Source organism: Rattus rattus, chromosome 12 (genome assembly GCF_011064425.1).
Source record: "Rattus rattus isolate New Zealand chromosome 12, Rrattus_CSIRO_v1, whole genome shotgun sequence".
Lineage (NCBI taxonomy): Eukaryota > Metazoa > Chordata > Mammalia > Rodentia > Muridae > Rattus > Rattus rattus.
In genome coordinates, this window is record NC_046165.1 from 58,610,703 (window position 1) to 58,629,904 (window position 19,202).

General features: G+C 39.1%; 1 protein-coding gene across 1 annotated transcript; it reads left to right on the forward strand.

Moving 5' to 3' along the window:
* Window positions 1-889: 889 nt before the first annotated feature.
* On the forward strand, window positions 890-18,737 carry Esco2 (establishment of sister chromatid cohesion N-acetyltransferase 2). Its single transcript, XM_032918068.1, has 11 exons — window positions 890-1,131; window positions 2,282-2,359; window positions 3,258-4,050; window positions 5,244-5,331; window positions 6,466-6,520; window positions 7,701-7,827; window positions 9,099-9,230; window positions 12,644-12,733; window positions 13,186-13,326; window positions 15,596-15,756; window positions 17,102-18,737. The coding sequence occupies exons 2-11, from the start codon at window positions 2,295-2,297 to the stop codon at window positions 17,232-17,234; spliced, it is 1,785 nt and encodes a 594-aa protein (XP_032773959.1). The 5' UTR covers window positions 890-1,131; window positions 2,282-2,294; the 3' UTR covers window positions 17,235-18,737.
* The last annotated feature ends 465 nt before the right edge of the window (window positions 18,738-19,202 follow it).

The window sequence follows — 19,202 nt, forward strand, 5'->3', positions numbered from 1 at the left end:
ACACACACACACACACACACACACACACACACACACACACACACACACACTGTTCTGGGTTGGCATTCTTCAGTTAAGAACTGCAGAAGCGGAACTACAGAAGCCAAAATGCAAGGTTAGTACATTTAGAAACTTTCCCAGAACTATGGACTCTGATGGATTAGGTCTTTGTTTTCATTATGACAGGTGGTGCTGTCTATGTGCTGGCTTAGTTTTATAGACTAATTGACACTTTCATCATGGAGTCAGTTCTGTTAGGGTCTGGGCCATATTACAGTCAGAATTCTAAAACAGATTCTAGACAGAGTTTCGGTCCCCAGCTCCGAAAAAAAGAAAAGAAAAAAAAAGGAGAACGAGAAACAAAATATGTTAAGCATCCAAGAGATTGGGCCCAGCTATTAAGAACACGTACTACTCTTTGTTATTTTGTCTTTTTTTTACCCCCCGGAGCTGAGGACCGATCCCAGGGCCTTGTGCTTGCTAGGTGAGCGCTCCACTGCTGAGCTAAATCCCCAACCCGGAACACATACTACTCTTACAGAAAACCTGCGCTCAATGCCTAGCACCCACATAAACCTAAAATTTCACCGTTTTTTCTAAAATGCAAAATCAACAATAGGGTTTCAAATATGAAAAATAAAAGCCTCCAGTGTCTTGGAGATGTCACTTTATGTTAACTGCAAACACTAAAGTGCCTCAGACTTTTATTCGCATTCAGCTGATCCACAAACTACAATTCCCAGAATGCACTTTCACAGGGTGGCGGTCTGAAGCCAGAAGTTGTTGCCGGATTTCAGGAGGCGTGGCTTCCTTCTGCCTCCCACCCCCCCCTTCCCTCCCCGGGACCAGCTTTGCCTCTCAAGGGCGGGAGAATCTTGGAGACCACCTCGCCGAAGGGCGGGGCAATGACTGGCTAGAAGCCAATCACGGCGCAGGCTCTAGGAAGCGCTGAGCAGCGACGAATCAGAACGCAGTAGCGTTGATCCCAAGTAGCGCGCGTGAATTTGAACGCACTGGCAGGGCGCCGGGCTCCTGTGAGCAGATTTGTTCGCTTGCTGAGGTGCTGAGGTATCTTTCCGTAGGTCCCCCGCAGGAGTGGACGCGGGTCCAAAGGGAGACTGAGGAACGAAGGTAGCGTCATGGGGCAAGGGCCTTGAATGTGGGCGCACGCTGTCTGCTCCTCACGCGGGGTTCGAGCTCTGGGTGCCAGCTCTCTCACGCAGCCAGGAGAGGTCTTCTCTGATGCCGGTAGAGTTTCTGTTTGGCTTAGAGGTCGCGCTTGTGGACTTCTGTGTGACTGACATACCCTATCCGAAGGAAGGGGAAAGGAAGGAAAGAACATTCTAGAGTTATCTCCCTTAGGGACGAGGCTTGTCTGCTGTATCTCCTTAGCAGCTCCCTAATGAGGAAGGGGTCGTTTGTAAATAAGGAAGCTCTTGTGAGGGAGCCCAGCTGGAACCTGTGGGGGGACTGACCTTCCCACATTACCTTGCTCAGATTTCCAGGAAGAGTCCGAACAGGCTCTGCCTTCACTGAACGTGCAGGCTGTGATGATGGAAGTGTGCTGAGTGGAATATGGAGGAGGCATAGTGTTCGAGGGAAGCTGGAGACAGGAGCATTCATCAACTGGCAGTGTGGAAGGAGGGCAGTGCCAAAGAAGGCCTACTAGGAGTGCTCAAACTTGATGTGATTAGTTTAATTAAAGGAAAGTGTACGCCTAATTAGGGTCCACCTGGCCTTGTTAGTGGAATACCTCTCAGCTAGAAACACATCCTTACTTTGCCTGCTCTCATCTACTGTGGTGCAGGATTTCCCCAACCCACTCACCTTCCCTTCTCTTATCACTGTTTAAGTCTCTATTAAAATAATTTACTGCTTTACTTCTTTTTTTTGAGACCCCAATATCACAGCTGGCCTCAAACTCAGGATCCCTTTGCCTCAGCCTCCCATTAGCATCCTCGAACCCTAATAGGTTTGTTTTGTCTTGTTTTGTTTTTTTGTGGTTAGTTGGTTGGTTGTTGTTTTTCTTAACCTGTTTCTTGGAACCAGGCCTGGTGGCTTAGCTTGTAATTCCAGTCCTGGAAAGCTCAAAACTTCAGGCGATAGACTGAGTGAGTTTGAATTTGAAGCTAACTTCTGCTATGTGAAGCACTATCTCAAAAACAAGTTTTCCTTTGGGTATTTATTTGTAATCCAGAGTTTTAAAATACAATTTTGACATAGTACGTTTTCTATCCACTTGATGACTTTGATTATTATAACTGACCTTTATTGCCATTAGGAATTTAGTTACGATGATGACAACTTTTACTCCAAGGAAGAGGAAGCGACATACACTGAAGGCTGATAATGATGATAGGTAAGCCTTAACCTATGCATATGAACTCTTTAAGAAGAAAAATCCAGTTTGCCAGAGACTGGATTTTCTAATATTACAGAAATATAATAGAAATATTTCTATTACAGAAAATTTATCAGTGTTATTTTAGTGACTAATTGGGAAAATACATAGAGAATAATTTGTACATAAGAAGCTTTTAAAAGTTATTTGAGGCTTGTGGATGTTTTGTTTGTATTTATGTCTGTGTACCACATGTGTGCAATGCTCACTGAAGTTACAGACTGTGCAGGGAATCAGACCTGGGTCCTCTGGAAGAACAGCCAGTGCTTTTATCACCTGAGCCATCCCTCTAGCCCTTTGGCGTTTTGTTTTGTTTATTTGAAACAGTCTTAACTATTTTTATCAGGTTAGCCTCAAGCTAATCGAGATCTTCCTGCCTTTGCCTCCTAAGTGTTGGGATTAAAGGTAAGTGCCACCATGCCCAGACCTAGTGTGGAATAATTTTTATATAGCCTAGACAGAGAAATCGATTTTGAAATACACTTACTTGTATATTAAAGTTTCTTTGTAAGCACTATTTGCTTTTATGAATGTTATCTGCTAGTTTTTTGAGACGGGGTCTCTCTGTGTAATCTTGACTGTCCTGAACTCCATATAGATCAGGCTGGCCTCCAACTCACAGAGATCCCTCCTTCCTCTGCCTCCAGAGTGCTAGGGTTAAAGGTGTGTATCACCTTGTCCAGCTTATGAATGATATTTTTTTAAGGATCCTGTTAAACTAATACATAATATGTCAAACAATGGAGAGGGATGTTTTTTGAATGACTAGTAGGGAGAAGTTTACTAGTAGATCTAAATGAATTTTGAAAAAGAACCACAAACTTACCAAAGAGCTTTCCTTCTTTCCATTTTGTAGCCTATTAACAGATATTTCATCAAGCAAACTAAGATTTGCTGAAAATCTATATTCATCACCTAATAAGAAACATAATTGTCAAAGCAGTGTTCAAAAGGAAGAAAAGCCATGCTCCCACCAACGACATTTCACTTCAAGTCCACTCAAAACAACTGAAAATAATATGTTGTCATTTGCAAACCACAGCTCGTTATTTAAACCAGTTGTGTCTACTGTATCTTTCTACAATAAAAATAAGCACTACCTCAATCCACTGGAGAGGAAGTTGATAAGAGAGTGTAAATCTATTTGTCTAGCAACTAAAAATGAAGATAAACCTTTTCCCTGTGTGACAGAAAAAATTCAGAGAAAACCAGTCTGTACCAAGAATAAAAAAAGGCAGAAGAGTTTAACTGCTAATCAACAACCAAATTACAAGCACATCAAGTCTATATCAAGAAACCTGAAAAATTCCAAGCCAAGTCAAGTGACCTATAAGCCAGTTGTGGATAAAGAGAACAGTTGTTTTCCCACAGAAAATCCTCCAAATTCTCCTCCTCGGGTTCTAAGCCAGAAAATAAGACCACGAGTTACACTCCAAGGTGGAGCAGCATTTTTTGTTAGGAAAAGAAACTTTCTTAAAAAGTCGCCTCTAGAAGATAAGCCATTACCAATACTTTTGCAGAAAAATGAACCAGAGGTCACTGAAGATGCCCCTGAGGCAAAGCAAGTCCCAAAGTCCTTGTTAGTGGGAGAGAAATCAAATGTTGAGCTACTGGACGCAAGAAGTGAAAGTGAAGAGAAACTGGGAAAGGTAAAGCCAAATACCATTTAAGAATAGCTGGTGATTTAATAATGCTTAGATATAAATTATGTATATATAATTTATGTAGATCAGATAAGTGAGTGAAATTTGATTTTCTTTATAGTTTGGAGGGCCACCTTTATAAAACCAGAAAATATAAAGTTAAAGATGGGTAGAAAAAAAAGTGATCTTTCCTTTGACTTTAGGTAGTATGTTCTGGAATGTCAGCAGGAAGTATTCTACTTTGCTTTGTAGTTTATCTGCTACTACTAAAAAGTGGGAACTGTTGTGGACAAAACTCCCTCGAATGGCTTTCAGAATGTGGTTACTATTCTGTGTATGTTTGCATTTGTGCACATGCACGCACGCACGCACGCACGCACACACGCATACACAGGAGTCTGAGAGAGGTCAATGGCAAATGTTTCTCAGTTATCTATCCACCTTGGATTTTTTTGAGATGGGCTCTATGGAGCTTATTAGCCCAAGCTCCAACTATATATGCCTGTCTTTCCTTCCCTGGCCCAGGGATTACAAGCACAAACTGATGCTGGGGTCCAACTCAGGTCCTCATACTGCACAGCAAGAACTTTAGCAACCTACCTGTCTCTAGTCCATGATGAAAACTCGTTTCCCTTACTAGTTTAAGAGAAAGTTTGTTATTTTTTTTCAGTTTTGCTAACTTTTAAAAGTTAACTTCATTAATGAAAGAACAGTATATAATTTTCTTTACATCATCTTCATCTGGAAGCATATTTTCTTTAAAGGCTTATTATCAGCTTTAATGTGTATGAGTGTTTTGCCTGTCTAAAGGTGTGTGCGCGCACGTGCGCATGTGTGAGTAGTGCCCTCAGGCTAAAAAGGGAACTGGACTTCCTGGAACTGGACCTATAGAGACAGTTGAACCACTAAGTAGGTGCTGAGAACCAAACCTGGCTAGAAGAGCAGCCAGAACTTTCTTAACCACTGTGCTATCTCTCCAACCCTTGAAACATGCGTTTTTATAAGTATTGCAGTCTATGTCTGTTCTCTCACATTTAAAAGATGAACCATATTCAATGAATGCAGGGGAAATTTCTGAAACGATAGATGGAAAACTTGATGAGTCATTCTATACTGTGTTTAGATTTGTTCATTCGAAAGGAATTCAACTAAGGATTAGGGATTTTCTTCATTTCTATTAACCTGTTTATTATTGTTAGAATTCCTCAGGTGCAGTAGTTTCTTCAAAGGAGTGTAAACTTGATAAACATAATTTTCCTTCAGAGAAGTCACTTGAGAACAAGACAAGTAAGTAAGAAAATTTGCATTAATTAGCCTAGCAACTTGTGCATATCAATGAGATTTCATATATAATATTTTCTGGACCTTTTTAAAAATTACTGTGTCTGTCATCTGATTATCCTCGGAGAACTGTTGCCTTTTTTTTTTTTTTTTTTTTAATTCCATGGGTTGAACTTGGGATCAGGCCTCCACCTTGGGTGATTTGTCTGCTGAGGCATCTACCCCTACCTACGTACATTCTCTTAGGGAGTTACACCCTCTCACATTTATCTCTCTTGTTTATTCTTTCACTTAAATAAGCCAATGAGCTCATGGATATGTGTCGATACGGATAAGTAAATGCTTGTTTTATGCATTTAAATCCAATATATTTTTATTGCTGAAATTATTCTGTTTTGATCGTGAGGATCATTTTCAGCTTAATTCACTTTGGCATGTCTCGTATCTTTGTTTTTTTGAGCACTGTATTAGTTTCTATGGACTCATTCAACATTTCCCTTGCTCTATCCCCAAAATCATCAATTTCTCCACGGAACATTGACTCCTTTTACTAGAGAATTGTATTTAGAAATTAAGATCTGAGCAGTGTCTATGTATGATTGTTACTAGAGTGCTATTGCTCCCAGACCCTCTCTCCAGATGTGCCTTGGAGAGCACAGTTCCTGTGAGTCTTTCTCCTCATGTTTTAGCTTGAGTTCATCTCTAATCCAGCATTTATCCTATTTTTTTTTCTTTTATGACAGGGTTTCTTTTGTAAACCAGGCTGCCCTTGAACTCAGAGATCCACCTGTCTCCCAAGTGCTGGGATTAAAGGCTTGCACCAGCACCACCACCACCATCACATAATTTACATTTTGATTGGTGATCCATTTTGACTGGGTGCCCAGTTCTAGCACCATTTATGAAAGACTACCTTTGTCTCTGCCAAAATCATTGCTTTATTTGTATGGGTCATTTTCTGATCTCTTTGCTCCACTGACCTACCTGTCTCTTTTTGGCAGTTTATACTGTCTTAATTATAGTTGGCTCTTGAAGTAAAGCAGTGTAAACTTTTTGTTCTTATTAACCTTCAGAGTCTTATGAGTCAGAGCTCAGAATGTATTCGGTAATGCAACCTTCTGCTGCTTTGCCCCCTAACAGTTTCTTCAGAGTCTGTCTATTCTATCTTCAGTGTTTCTTCAACGAACACAAAAAGGTAGGAGTTATTTTTGCTTTGATGTCCTAGTTTTATTAATTTATAGGTTTCTTTTTCTCTCATGTAATGCTACATTATATTTTTTCTTTACCACTAAGGGGAAGTAAGAATAATATTGAGAATAGAAGGTGAGATTAGTTTCTTTGTTTATACAGATGGACTTGAGTAAATTGTTACATTACTATATAGTACCTAGCCTGTAGAAATTGGTTTATTATTTCACTTAAAGATCCTCAGACAATCTAGAAGGTAAACACGGTTGTTATAATTGTAATCGTCTCATCTGAGGAAACTGAGGAATTTAACCACCATGACACAGTTTAGCAGGTCCTTAGTGCTGGGGCCAGGAATAGAATTCATATTTGAATCAAAAGCCCATTGGGTTTTATTGCCTTCCCTAGATGACAAACTATTAACAATAACTAAACCTTAATGAAAATTTATAATCATTTATAGGTACTAGTAGTTTTAATTTTACAGGTGGGAAAAATTGTGGCCAGAGAAGTAATAGTAGTTTAGTGCCGTTAAGTTGTGGCTGAAGCTAAGTACTATGATAGGGAAGTGGTGTGGGTAGGTAGAAAACACGACAAGTAGAGGGTCTAAGTTTTATATTGTCTGAACATCTTGCTAAAAGAACAATGATTTTTTTTTTTAACTCATTTGTTGTTGAATGACGAGGTATTCAGAAAAGAAATTTCGGGCCTAGTCCCCTGCACGTCGTGTGTGTATGTGTGTGTGTGTGTGTGTGTGTGTGTGTGTGTGTGTGTGTGTGTGTGTGTGTGTACATTGATGTGGGCATTTGTATACATGTATACACAAGCCTGTGGAAGCCAGAGGTCATTCAAGTGCCCAAATAAAATGTTCCTGGAGCCTATTATGCTTGTGACTATGGTTGCTTTGGGTTGTAAGATTGAACATTAACATCTACCTAGGAATTTCTTTGTACTTAAGTGGGTAGATATTGTCCTAAGATCTGACAGAGCAAAGAAAAGTCTATTTTTAGAGTTCACTTAGCTTCCAAAGCAATTCTCTATATGTGTGTCTAATACTACAGAGGAAAGTTCTTTGACTCTAAGTCAGATCTGGATTTGAGTCTTGACACTGAATTTACTCATTATGTTCCTCTGAGTAAGTGATTATTTCTGGCACCGTACCATATTTACTTACTTTCTCTTTCAAGGTCTCCATCTGAAGAACAGTCTTCTGTGGGATCCACTTCATGTACTAACTTCTTGAAACAGACAAATGTACAGAAAAATATTAATTTCAGAGATACAAATAAAGGAGGAAAAGACCAGCTTGTTATTGTGAGTAAATTTAAAACAAAGGTCTTTCCACACCTAGCACATGCAGTCAGCCTTTCAGAATGGTTATCTTGGGTTGTAGATTTCCAAGTTTGTAATTACCAGTTTTGTTGTGATAGCATTCAATGCTAGTCAGGACTATGGAGCTCATAGTTTTGGGCAGTGCTAGTATTTGAGTAGATGCTATGACTGGCTTATTTCCAGGTAAGAAAATTCTTGATCAATAAAAGATGCAGTGGAAATAGCAACATTAAATTAACTAAGTTGAGGAGTCTGTGGCTGTGGACTGGATTCAGTTCTGTAGTCTGTGAGTTGAAAAGTATAGTTAACATTTTTTGTGTGGTTGGTTGGTTCTAGGAATTGAGCCTGATGGTCTCAGGCAAGGCTCTGCTGCTAAGCTACATTGCACCCCAGAGGCTTTTTATTTTGAGAAAAAATTTCACTAAGTTGCCCAAGCTGGCCTTGAACTCTTAATCTTTCTACTGTTGCCTTTGAGGCAGCTGTATTATAAGCCTGTGCCTCCAGGCCAGGCTTTTAGAAGTTTTGAAGCAAAGAGAAGAATACATAACTATATTAGTTAATGTTTTGTTGGTACATAAACTACCATGACTTATAGAAAGAAGTTCCTTTTGGCCTCTGGTTCCAGAAGGGAAGGCATAATGATAAGGAAAACATAATCGGCAGCCAGGGTGGACAGTTGGCTGGTCACATTTTAGCCACACACAGGAAGTAGCGACAACAGCAGGAAGTAGAATATAAGCTTGCAAAGCCTGTCCCCCAGTGATGGACTTCCTCCAGGGAGGCTGCACCTCCTAAAGGTATGTAACCTCCACAAACAGCCCCACCTACTGTGCACCAAGTATTCAAATACATTCCTTATTCAAATACAACAGTGCAGATCACTCTGGGTCTGAAAAGCCTAAAGTATTTACTTCTACCTTTTCACAGAAAAACTACCAATCACTGTCTTAAATAGTAATTCAGAATCTAGTATTTTCAATGACATTAAAAACAATGTTTTATGAGTGGAATTCATAAAGCCTTAACTCTTGAGGCAAAGAATTTAACATTTACAGATAAAGAATTTAACACTCTAGACGACTTAAGGCAAAAAACACTATGATTAATACAGAATGTTATCTCTTCTGTTTGAAAATGAGGCCTTTTCTTTTTCTTGGTCTTTTGTGTGAGTCCTTCCTAAAGAAGGTCTATTATTCTCCCAGTTCTTTCGGTTTATCATCTTATTTGCTTGCTTGCTTGTTCTTCCATTGTAGGACGCGGGTCAGAAACATTTTGGGACGACTATGTGTAAGTCTTGTGGCATGATCTATACTGCTTCCAACCCTGAAGATGAAATACAACATCTCCAACATCACCACCGATTTCTGGAGGGAATTAAATATGTGGTGAGTCAAAAAGTCTTTCAGTTTGTTCTGAAGGTAAAACCATATGAATGAAGGCATTTGTTCCATAATTGTTGAAAGATCTATATATCCATAAATATTTCATTGCTTATAGTAGACGCTAGCTGGTGATCCCAGCATTTAGGAAGAGATTGAGACATAAGAATCATTTTGAGTTCTGATTTGATCTTGGGTACATAATGAGTTTCAAGCCAGCCTGTCCAAGTGAGACCTTGTCTCAAGAAAACAAATATGGGGTTGGGGATTTAGCTCAGTGGTAGGCGCTTGCCTAGGGGCGCCAAGGCCCTGGGTTGGTCCCAGCTCGAAAAAAAATTAAAAAAATAATAATAATAAAAAAAAAAAAAAAAAAACAAATATAACAGACTGTAGAAAAGGTTCAGGGAGGGCTGGAGAGATGGCTCAGCAGTTAAGAGCACCCGACTGCTCTTCCAGAGGTCATGAGTTCAATTCCTCACAACCATCTGTAAAGAGATCCGATACCCTCTTCTGGTGTATCTGAAGACAGCTGCAGTGTACTTATATATAATAAATGAATAAATCTTTAAAAGAAAAAAAAAAAAAGAAAAGGTTCAGAGAGTAAGAGTGCTAGTTGCACCAGATGTGGCTGCATAGGAGCCTGGAATCCCACAGCTGTGAGGGAGTATGCAGAAGGAATCTGGGTTCTGCTAAATGCCTACATAGTTACAGATCCAGTGAGGACCTTGTCTCAGGGAAATAAGGCAGAGAATGATAGAGCAGGACACATAATGTCCTCATCTAGCTGGCACATATACAAACCTAGAAAATAAAAATACTTGAGGTTCATGGTATTAAAAGTTGGCTGCTTCTTGTTATCCTTCAGTGCTAGGCATCAAACCTAGGTACTTAACATATGCCAGGTGGTTGGGGATTTAGCTCAGCGGTAGAGCGCTTGCCTAGCAAGCTCAAGGCTCTGGGTTCGGTCCCCAGCTCCGAGAAAAAAAAAAAAATATGCCAGGCAAACATTACTGTGAAGCTGTACCTAAACTTAAAGGTTAGGTTGTTATATAATGCTGTTTCAGGCTTAGCAATCCACTGTACAGTATTAAGCGAACCTCTGTACTTTGCAGGAGATTGGGGTTAGAGGGATAAAATGATGAATGTACACTCTTCAAATATAGAGCTAAAAATGTAAGGACAGTGCTATTGCATACATTTCACACCGCACATGTATAGAGAAGGTTCATCATCAGATTTTTCAAAACCCACTTTTAATAAGGGTTCTTAAATGCTTTAACTTACTGTCTAGTCCACCACCCACCAGAATACTGGATAGGAAAGGTTAATATAGAGCAAAGGAGGATGTGGACCTATTTAAAAATATTTATTTGGAAGAAATCCAATCTGCGTTGTCAGGATTTCAGCAGTTCAGTTTGCACAAATCAGCAATAACACATCAATCCAGAAGAAACTGCAAGGCTCTGCCAATCAGCCTGCTGCCAAAACACCACCAGTTTGTTGGTCTATTTCTCTCTATGAAGTCATAACCAGTGATGACCAGCAAAGAATAAGGCATTCCAATACCATCCAGCATTGTCCACTGTCTGTTGGGTTATACTTCGATCCTTTCCAAACATCATGTGTGCTCTCAAGCATCTGCTCTAACAAAACATCACACGCCAGAGAAATACCACGTTCTGTTCTTAGCAAAACATCCTCCCAAATGTCTGCTTCTGCAAAAACATCCTCTCAGAAGACAGCTTCCAGTAAAACATCAGGAGACACAACTGTGTCTCCAAAGGAACCAGAAATTTCCACTTCAATGGAAGTAAAGAAATAACTTAGCACAAATAGTAGACTCTTCAGGACTGCATCCCTGTAAGGGTCTGCACATTTAGAGGGATGTGGGCAGAGACTGAAGGTGGAATCTTTGAGAGAGAGTTTTTGCATTCCTTTGTGAAGAGCTAGTTAGGTGCTTTTCTCCTTACTGTGGCAAAGTTCTTGCTTGGCAGAACTTAAAGAAGGAAGGGTTTATTCTGTGTTAGTTGACAAGACCATCCCATTATGGTGAAGATACAGCTTCAGGGATGGTGGCGGAGGAGGCCAACTGGTCATACTGTGTGGTCAGGAATCAGAGTAAACAGGAAATGGGACCCAGCTATTAACCCTCAAGACCTACCCCCCAGTAGCTAACTTCCAGTGAAGCTCTGTTTCTACAACCTTCTCAGACAGCACTGTCAGTAGGGGGTCAAGTATTCAAATACATTAACTTGTGGGAGACATTTCACATTCAAACATGATCTAGGGTCAGACCTATGCAGAATTCCTGAAAGGAAAAAGTATTTGAGCCTCCTCTCTATAATCTTCCACTTTTTGAAACTTGGCTTACGGCATGCCTAGCTGCCTACATCAGATAGTTTAACAGGTCTTATTCAGGTCCAATGCAGGCTACAACTATGAGTTCAGAAATATAGTTGCTGTGTCATACCCAGAAGATGGCACTTCATAGCTTCCCAGCTTCTTGCTCACTCTTCATATTTTCTCCTCTGCAATGTTCTCTGAGCCTTGGTGGGATTGGTGTAAATGTCCTGTTGGAGCTAAACATTCATCAGTACCTTGTTCTCAGACCTTGAACAGCTGTGGGTACTCTGCACCATTCACTGCAGAGAGAATAGTCACTGTGACTCTCTATTACAGTTAGTTCCTCGTGTTATGGTGACCCCCCCCAACCATAGATTATTGTAGGAACAATTATAAATTCTAGTTAAGCCATATAAAGACACAAAGTCATGGTATTTAATTACTAGCTGTAACCCTAGACTGGGCAGGTTTGGAGCTATTCTAACCTACATCCCAGCCATATATCCCTTGTTACGTGCTGTTCCTCCTGGCCAAGTCTCACGCCAGCCTCCTCCCTTTCTCCTTCTCTCTCTTTCTTTTGTTTTGCTTCAGCCTCCTCACTCCATCCTTAAGTCCTGCCATTCTCTGCCTACTGCCCAATCAGGCCTGTATTAACCAATTAACTTTAAGTAGGGGAGCAGACTTTGCACAACAAAAGCTGGTAAGGTGGTGCACGGGAAAATTCATTAGTCTTGGTGCAACCAGATCTTGTGGTACAGAACTTAGCATGTGAATAGCATGTGAACAGCACCAGACCTACTCCCTACAGGTTATTTTTGTTGCTCCTTCCCAACTAACTTTGCTACTGCTACAGATCGGAATGTAAATATTAAATATCTTGATGTTTCTGATGGTCTTATGAAAAGGCTCTTGACCCATAGGTTGAAAATCACTGGTTTACACCATGGTTAGTCAAGGCCAGAACCTCCATCTTGCCTTTCTTGTCACTCATTACTTGACTGTCATCTCCTAACCAAAGTACTTTATGTGTTCTGTTCATAAGTCAGCAATGTTTTCTCCTTTACCTGCTTTCGCAGGGATGGAAAAGAGAACGGATAGTAGCAGAGTTTTGGGATGGGAAGATTGTGTTGGTCTTGCCACGTGATCCAAGTTATGCCATCAAAAAGGTATGTGTGGGATTGTTTTTCTCCTTTCTTCTCTCAAGAAAACCTTCAGTGAAGTGTGAACTGCCCTCCTGGTGTGCCAACAGCCTTCCTTCTTGCATAGGCTTAAGGGTTCATCCTGGCTTGTGCAGCATCCTGGTCAGATGTGTGTGTTCTCTGTTGATGCTGCTTCTCTTTCCTGAGTTGAATGTTGCCAACAGGGATGACAAAGCTAAAGCAAATCTGCCTGGGGCTCTGACTCCTCTCTGTTAGGATTCTAAATGTCTGTTAAAAGCATTCTTTAAAAAACAGCCTTTTCCCTAAGTACCGGGTGTATCAATTCTGAAATAAGTATGAGGGAATATAATTTTAGAAAATAGAAATAATAGTGATCATGTTTCATGGGAATAACACATTTTTAGTTTTTGTTGTGATTTTTTTAAAAGAAATTCACTTCTGGTTTTTAACACTGTTAGGTAGAGGATGTCCAAGAACTTGTGGATCTGGAATTGGGTTTCCAGCAAGTTGTTCCCATGTGTCCAAACAAAACCAAAACCTTCCTCTTTATTGATGAAAAGAGAGTAGTTGGATGTTTAATTGCGGAACCCATCAAACAGGTGTGTTGTATGTCTTTTATGTTATTAAAATGTCTTTGACTGTAATTAAATTCATTCATTGAAATTGTATTTAGTACTTAGCAAAATCTGTTTTTGTGTAGCCATTTCCCTACCTAGAAGTATAAAAATGTAGAGATTTTATGTAAGAATCTGTAGATCTAAGTTATTACATCGCAGCTCAGCAGATAGATGTATTTAACAAAATAATCATTACTCATTCCTCACTTAAAATATTTATTTATTGTAAAGATAGCTTCTGTAGCTCTGGATAGCCTGGAACTCAGAGGTCTTCTTGCCTCTGCCTCCTGAGTCTGGGACTAAAGGTCTGTGTCTATGCCCAACTACAATCTACTTTAGACACTAATTAGCATTGTTCTAGAAAATGGTTTTCTTATTAAAAGTCAGAGAAAAGCAGTTTGAGCATTACCAGTAAAGAGCAGATATCCCTTAATCATTTGTTGGTCACACCTTAATAAAGTCGGTGCTTGGAAAGAACACCAAGAAACCACTTTACTAACAACAAAAGAACCCAAGGGCAGTAAAACATTTGGGCAACATCCATAAGGTGCAAGGTCTAATCCTGTGTGTGTGTGTGTGTGTGTGTGTGTGTGTGTGTGTGTGTGTGTGTGTGTGAATTGTTAGCCAGGCAGTGGTGTTGCACACCTTTGATCCCAGCACTTGGGAAGTAGAGGAAGGTGGTTCGAGGCTAGCATTGTCTAAATACCGTGTTCCAGGAAAGCCAAGGCTATACAAGGGAAACCCTGTCTTAAAAAAAAACAAATAATAATAAATAACAACAACAATAATAATGGAAGAGGAAGAAGAATGTTGAAATTGCATCTTTAATGTTTTCCTCACGGGAAACTATGTATAGTGTTAAAAATGTTAACTGTCTTGATTTAGTTAACTCATAATGTCACCATAGATTTAAACAGCAGGTTGTACTTTTTGAAATTCTCTGCAGTTGATTCTGTGGGCCTTGAAGTTATGATTTTCTGCCTCAGTCTCATACATGTTTCAAGGTGCCACTAGGTGTGACTTACCTACAGCTTAACTATAACCCTATACATACATATATACATGCGTGTGTGTGTGTGTGTGTGTGTGTGTGTGTGTGTGTGTGTGTATACACACATTTAAACATATAAACCTGTGGAGGCCTTAGGTAGAATGAAACATTGACAAATTTCAGATTCTGTATTTGTTAGATTGTGCAAGATCTGCCATTTTGTGATGGCTGATTGGCATGTACTATGGGTCCATCCATTTGCCCCAGATGACAAGATTCATTTTATAGTTGAATAGAATTTCCTCAGCTATCTTATTTCATTCAATGATGGACACTTAAGTTAATTCTGTGTCCTGGATTTTGTGTGAGGCTTCAGTGAACCTCCTAGACATCTGTAACCTCCCATGTTTTCTGATAGAGACATACCCTGAAGTGGGTGCACAGAGTCATATAGTTTTAGTTACTTTGATTTTGGTGTGTTTGAGAAACTTTCACACTGTTTCCACTACTGATTGTGTGCATGGGTTCCCTTTGTTCCCTATTTTGCCCAAGACTTTTGGCTCTTACATAACAACCATTCTAAGGTGCTGGGATACTTCCTTATTCCCATCTGCATTTCCTGGTCTATAGTAGTAGTAAACATTTCTTCAAACACCTGTGAGACACTTGTAGGTCCTTTTCCAGAGGTGTAGTCAGGCCCTTGTCCCACTTTCAAAATTGTATTATTGTTTACGTGATGTATGAGAGTGTGGCATGTGTGGGGTTCTCTGCTTCTTCTGAGATCTGGGGAGAAAATTTAGGTTGTCAGTTTTGTACAGCAAGTGCTTTTCCTATTGAACCATCTTGTTGGACCATTGTTCAGATTTAAAAATGAGGGTTATTTTCTTACTATTCAGTTGAATTCCTTGTATATTTTGGACTTTAACCTCTGACGTATACAATTTGTAAATATTTTCTCCTAAGTTGTCTTTCCCCATGTTGTGTCCTTTTCCACACTGAAGGTTTCTAGTTTAATTTCAACCTGCATTCATGACCATTGGTTACTCCAGTTCCAGGAATCCAGTACCCTCTCTGACCCTGCAGACACAAGTACACAAGTGCACATACATACATGCATAAATAAATATTTAAAGAGTAACACAATATTGTTTGTAGATAAACTGTAAACAGGTTTTGTTTAAAGTTTGGGTTTTTGTTTGCTTTTTAAAAGAAAAGTCAACTTGTGTGTTTAGCTGTAGACACTTCTGTGTGTCATTGCAGGCCTTTCGTGTCCTGTCAGAACCAAGTACCACTAAAGAATGTTCTAGAGCTTGGCGGTGTTCAGATGTACCAGAACCTGCAATTTGTGGAATAAGTAGAATCTGGGTTTTCAAACTAAAAAGAAGAAAACGCATTGCAAGACGACTGGTTGACACTGTCAGGTAAGGAGACAGTGTCTAGACCTTGACCTAGCTCTAGACCTTGCACAATGACTTGTTGGCTTTCCCAGACCCTTCCTTGGCTCACAAGCAAAACAGAATATTGCTGAAACATTTCTTTATAAATACTGTCAAAGTCAAACTAAGGCAGATGTTAACATTAGAAGGAAATATGTGATATACATTCCATGCCAAGCTTAGGTATAATTTATACCTTCCTTCCTGTTTCTTCCTTTGTTTCTCTCTCTCTCTATCCCTTCCTTCCTTCCTTTTTCTTTCTCTTCCTTTCTTTCTTGCCTTTATTTTTTAAAGATGGGGTTCATGGTTGGGATAGGGTCTCATTATTCCTCAGCCTTGAACTACTGATCCTTCTACTTCAATTGCTAGAATTGCAAACATGCACCACTATGCTCCCCCCTCATTTTTTCTTTGTTTTTATTTAAGCCTGTGTTTGTATACATGTGTAGTGGGTATAAACCATGTGGTTGTAATGTTTGAAGGCCAGAAGGAAATAACAGATTTGGAGCTGGAGTTACAGGTAATTGTGAGCCAAATGTGAGTACTGGGAACCAAACTCTAGTCCTGTGCGAGGGCAGTACTATTTCAGTTACAGACATTACTGTAACAAAGCAGTATGACCAAGGCAACTTATAAAAGCATTTACTTTGGGGACTCATGGTTCCAGAGGGTTAGCGTCCATAACATCAGTAGGCAGGCTGGAAGGCACAGTCCTAGAGCAGTATTTGAGAGAAAGCTAACTGGAAATGGCATGGGCTTTTGAAAATCAAAACTGGTCCCTAATGATGCACCTCCTCTAACAAGGTCACACCTCCTTATCCTTCCCAAATAGTTCTACCAACTAGGGACTGAGTTTTCAAATATATGAGCCTATGAGGCCATTCTCTTTCAAACTACTACAGGTACATATGAGCCATTTCTTCTATATCACCCCCAACACACCATTTATTTTTCTTACATTTATGTTCTTAAATAACCACAGAATGGTCAAGTTCAAGAAACTTAATATCAACATCATCTTTATCTAGTTGGTAGTCCAGGTTGCATTTTCCTCATTTCAAATACCTTTCACTAGTTTTTGTTTTTAATATACGATCGCATTGCATAGTGGTTATGTTTCTTGGTTTTCTTTTTTCTTTCACTCTGGACCTTTGAGTTTCTCATCTGAGATGATGTCATGAGACATCATTTCTAAATCCAAGGCATTTTGTTACCTGAAATAATAGTTATAGTAGTTTTAGCCAATTGCTTATATTGTTGTATTAATGTTTAATTGAAATCCAAAATTTTAGTTGATAAATGGTCTTTTCTCTTTTTTTTCCCCCTGTAGGAATTGCTTCATGTTTGGCTGTTTCCTCAACATTAATGAAATTGCATTTTCTGACCCAACACCAGATGGCAAATTATTTGCAACCAAGTATTGCAACACCCCTAATTTCCTTGTATATAATTTTCATAGCTAAAACCAATTGTGACCACAAATCTGGTACTATGTGGAAAAGTTCAGCTAGATAAAAACCAATTAGTATCAGAATGAAAATTGTAAGACTGTACACATGTACATACAAGTTTTTCTTTATGTGTTAGATAATTTGTTGAGAATTGTTTGAGATTCAAAGGGAAAAAAGATCTTCATATACACTCTTGAGTTCATAATTCTGAAAAACTTCACAGAACGGTAGCTTTCGCAAAAACTGGGCCACTTTATAAGGAACACGTGAACTCACTTTTAGACCATGTGGTTGTCTCATGTTACATCAGTAGAGGCAAATCTAAACACAGGCCATGAGACAATTCCGGAATTCCTTATGTAGTGATCCTACTTTACGAGCATATTGTAGCAGCTAAGTTGAAAATACTTAAAAGTATTTTGAATTTCTGGTTTAGATAGCAGAAATCATTATTCATATCTACTTAGGTAAAATAATTCCATAATCCCTTAGAAAATTAATCAAAAGCATGCTTATCATAAAATTTAATTAAGGCTATTTGGCATTGTTATCTGATTTTATTAAATGAAATTGCTGGTAGGTAATGAAAGTCATGAATCAGACTAATGAACCTAAGAACGTAATGACCTTATGGAATACTCTGTTTACCTAAGTTCACCTCAGATTTTCTGAATTTGATACTCATTTCTAAAACAAAAAATTCAGGTGGTTTTAATTGTTAAAGGTCATTTAACTGATACCTGGCATGAGACATTAAGGAAGAAATTTTTGTTTCTAGGTTGTATTATTGTTTGTAAAATTGGTTCATCTTTAGTCTAATTTGCCTGTAATCCTTCCAAAAATAGTGAGAAAGTGTTAAAATTATAACATTTTAATGCTATTTTCTGCACAAAATCTTAAATGTTTATTATATTTTATTAACAATCCATTGTTCAGTGACTTGTGAGAAGCCAATCACAGTTGTTCTAATTATGTATGTCATGCATGCATTTCAAGGTGCCTCCATGGAGTTAGAGAACAACCCTTGGGAGTTACTTCTCCCCTACCATACCTTCCAAGGATCCAAGTCAGATAGCCAGGCTTCTGCAAGTACCACATATAGTAATAATTTGAGTCCAACCAAAAAATGAATTGTGGACAACAGTTAAGTCCTAAGGCAAACTGCGCATTAGAGTATAGCAATGGAAAGGAGGAAAATGAGCATCACACTAGCAGGTACCCTGCTGACAATAGCAACAGCCAGTGCTACTGGGTTGAGATTTGGTTTGCTACATCAGAAGGGTATTTACCTTTCTCAAGTATAATTCCATGTGAACATGAACTAAACCTTAAGACAAGTCCCAGTTGTACAAAATATATAACCACCATACCTTAAGACTCAAAAGCAATGAAAAACAAAAGTTTGAAATTTAGTCAAAGGGTCATGACATCCTGAAGTGTGGCATTTGAATGGGATCTTGGAACAGAAAAAGTCACTGAACAGTAAATCTGAATAAAGTATGGAGTTGAATTGCATTTCAGTACTGGTTTATTGTGACAGGTACAGTGATATAAAGTGATATGTGAAAAATGGGGTGTCTACAGGGAATATCTCTCAAAGTGCCAGTGTATATGTTTGAGCCAATTCATGCTTTATGGCCAGTAAGTAGGACCTGTCACTTGGGCAAACCTATTTAAAATGACACATCAGAGAAGGAGCAGATAAGACTGAGTCCCAGTGTGCACACTTTAACAATTTTTCCATAAGTAAATTTTCAGTTTGATGTCACTTTCCTACTGTTTAGATGAACAATATGCTAATTAGTGATCTGTTTGGTATACTCCTAAGAGGAACCTACCAGGAAATTCTAGAAATTAATGTTTCCTATTTGTTGCCAAGGTAGAGAACTAAATGGTGAAACCAGGTGGTGTAAGTTCTGGTAACTGCAAGGAGCTATGACTCAAAACAATTGACACAATTTAACCTCACTTTATACATAA

Bases quoted from the DNA above. Each gene is read 5' to 3' on its own strand.
- Esco2 (XM_032918068.1), top strand. From the start codon at position 2,295: ATGATGACAACTTTTACTCCAAGGAAGAGGAAGCGACATACACTGAAG. The intron at 2,360-3,257 runs GTAAGCCTTAAC...TCCATTTTGTAG, and splicing joins AAGGCTGATAATGATGATAG to CCTATTAACAGATATTTCAT. The intron at 6,521-7,700 runs GTAGGAGTTATT...TTCTCTTTCAAG, and splicing joins TCTTCAACGAACACAAAAAG to GTCTCCATCTGAAGAACAGT.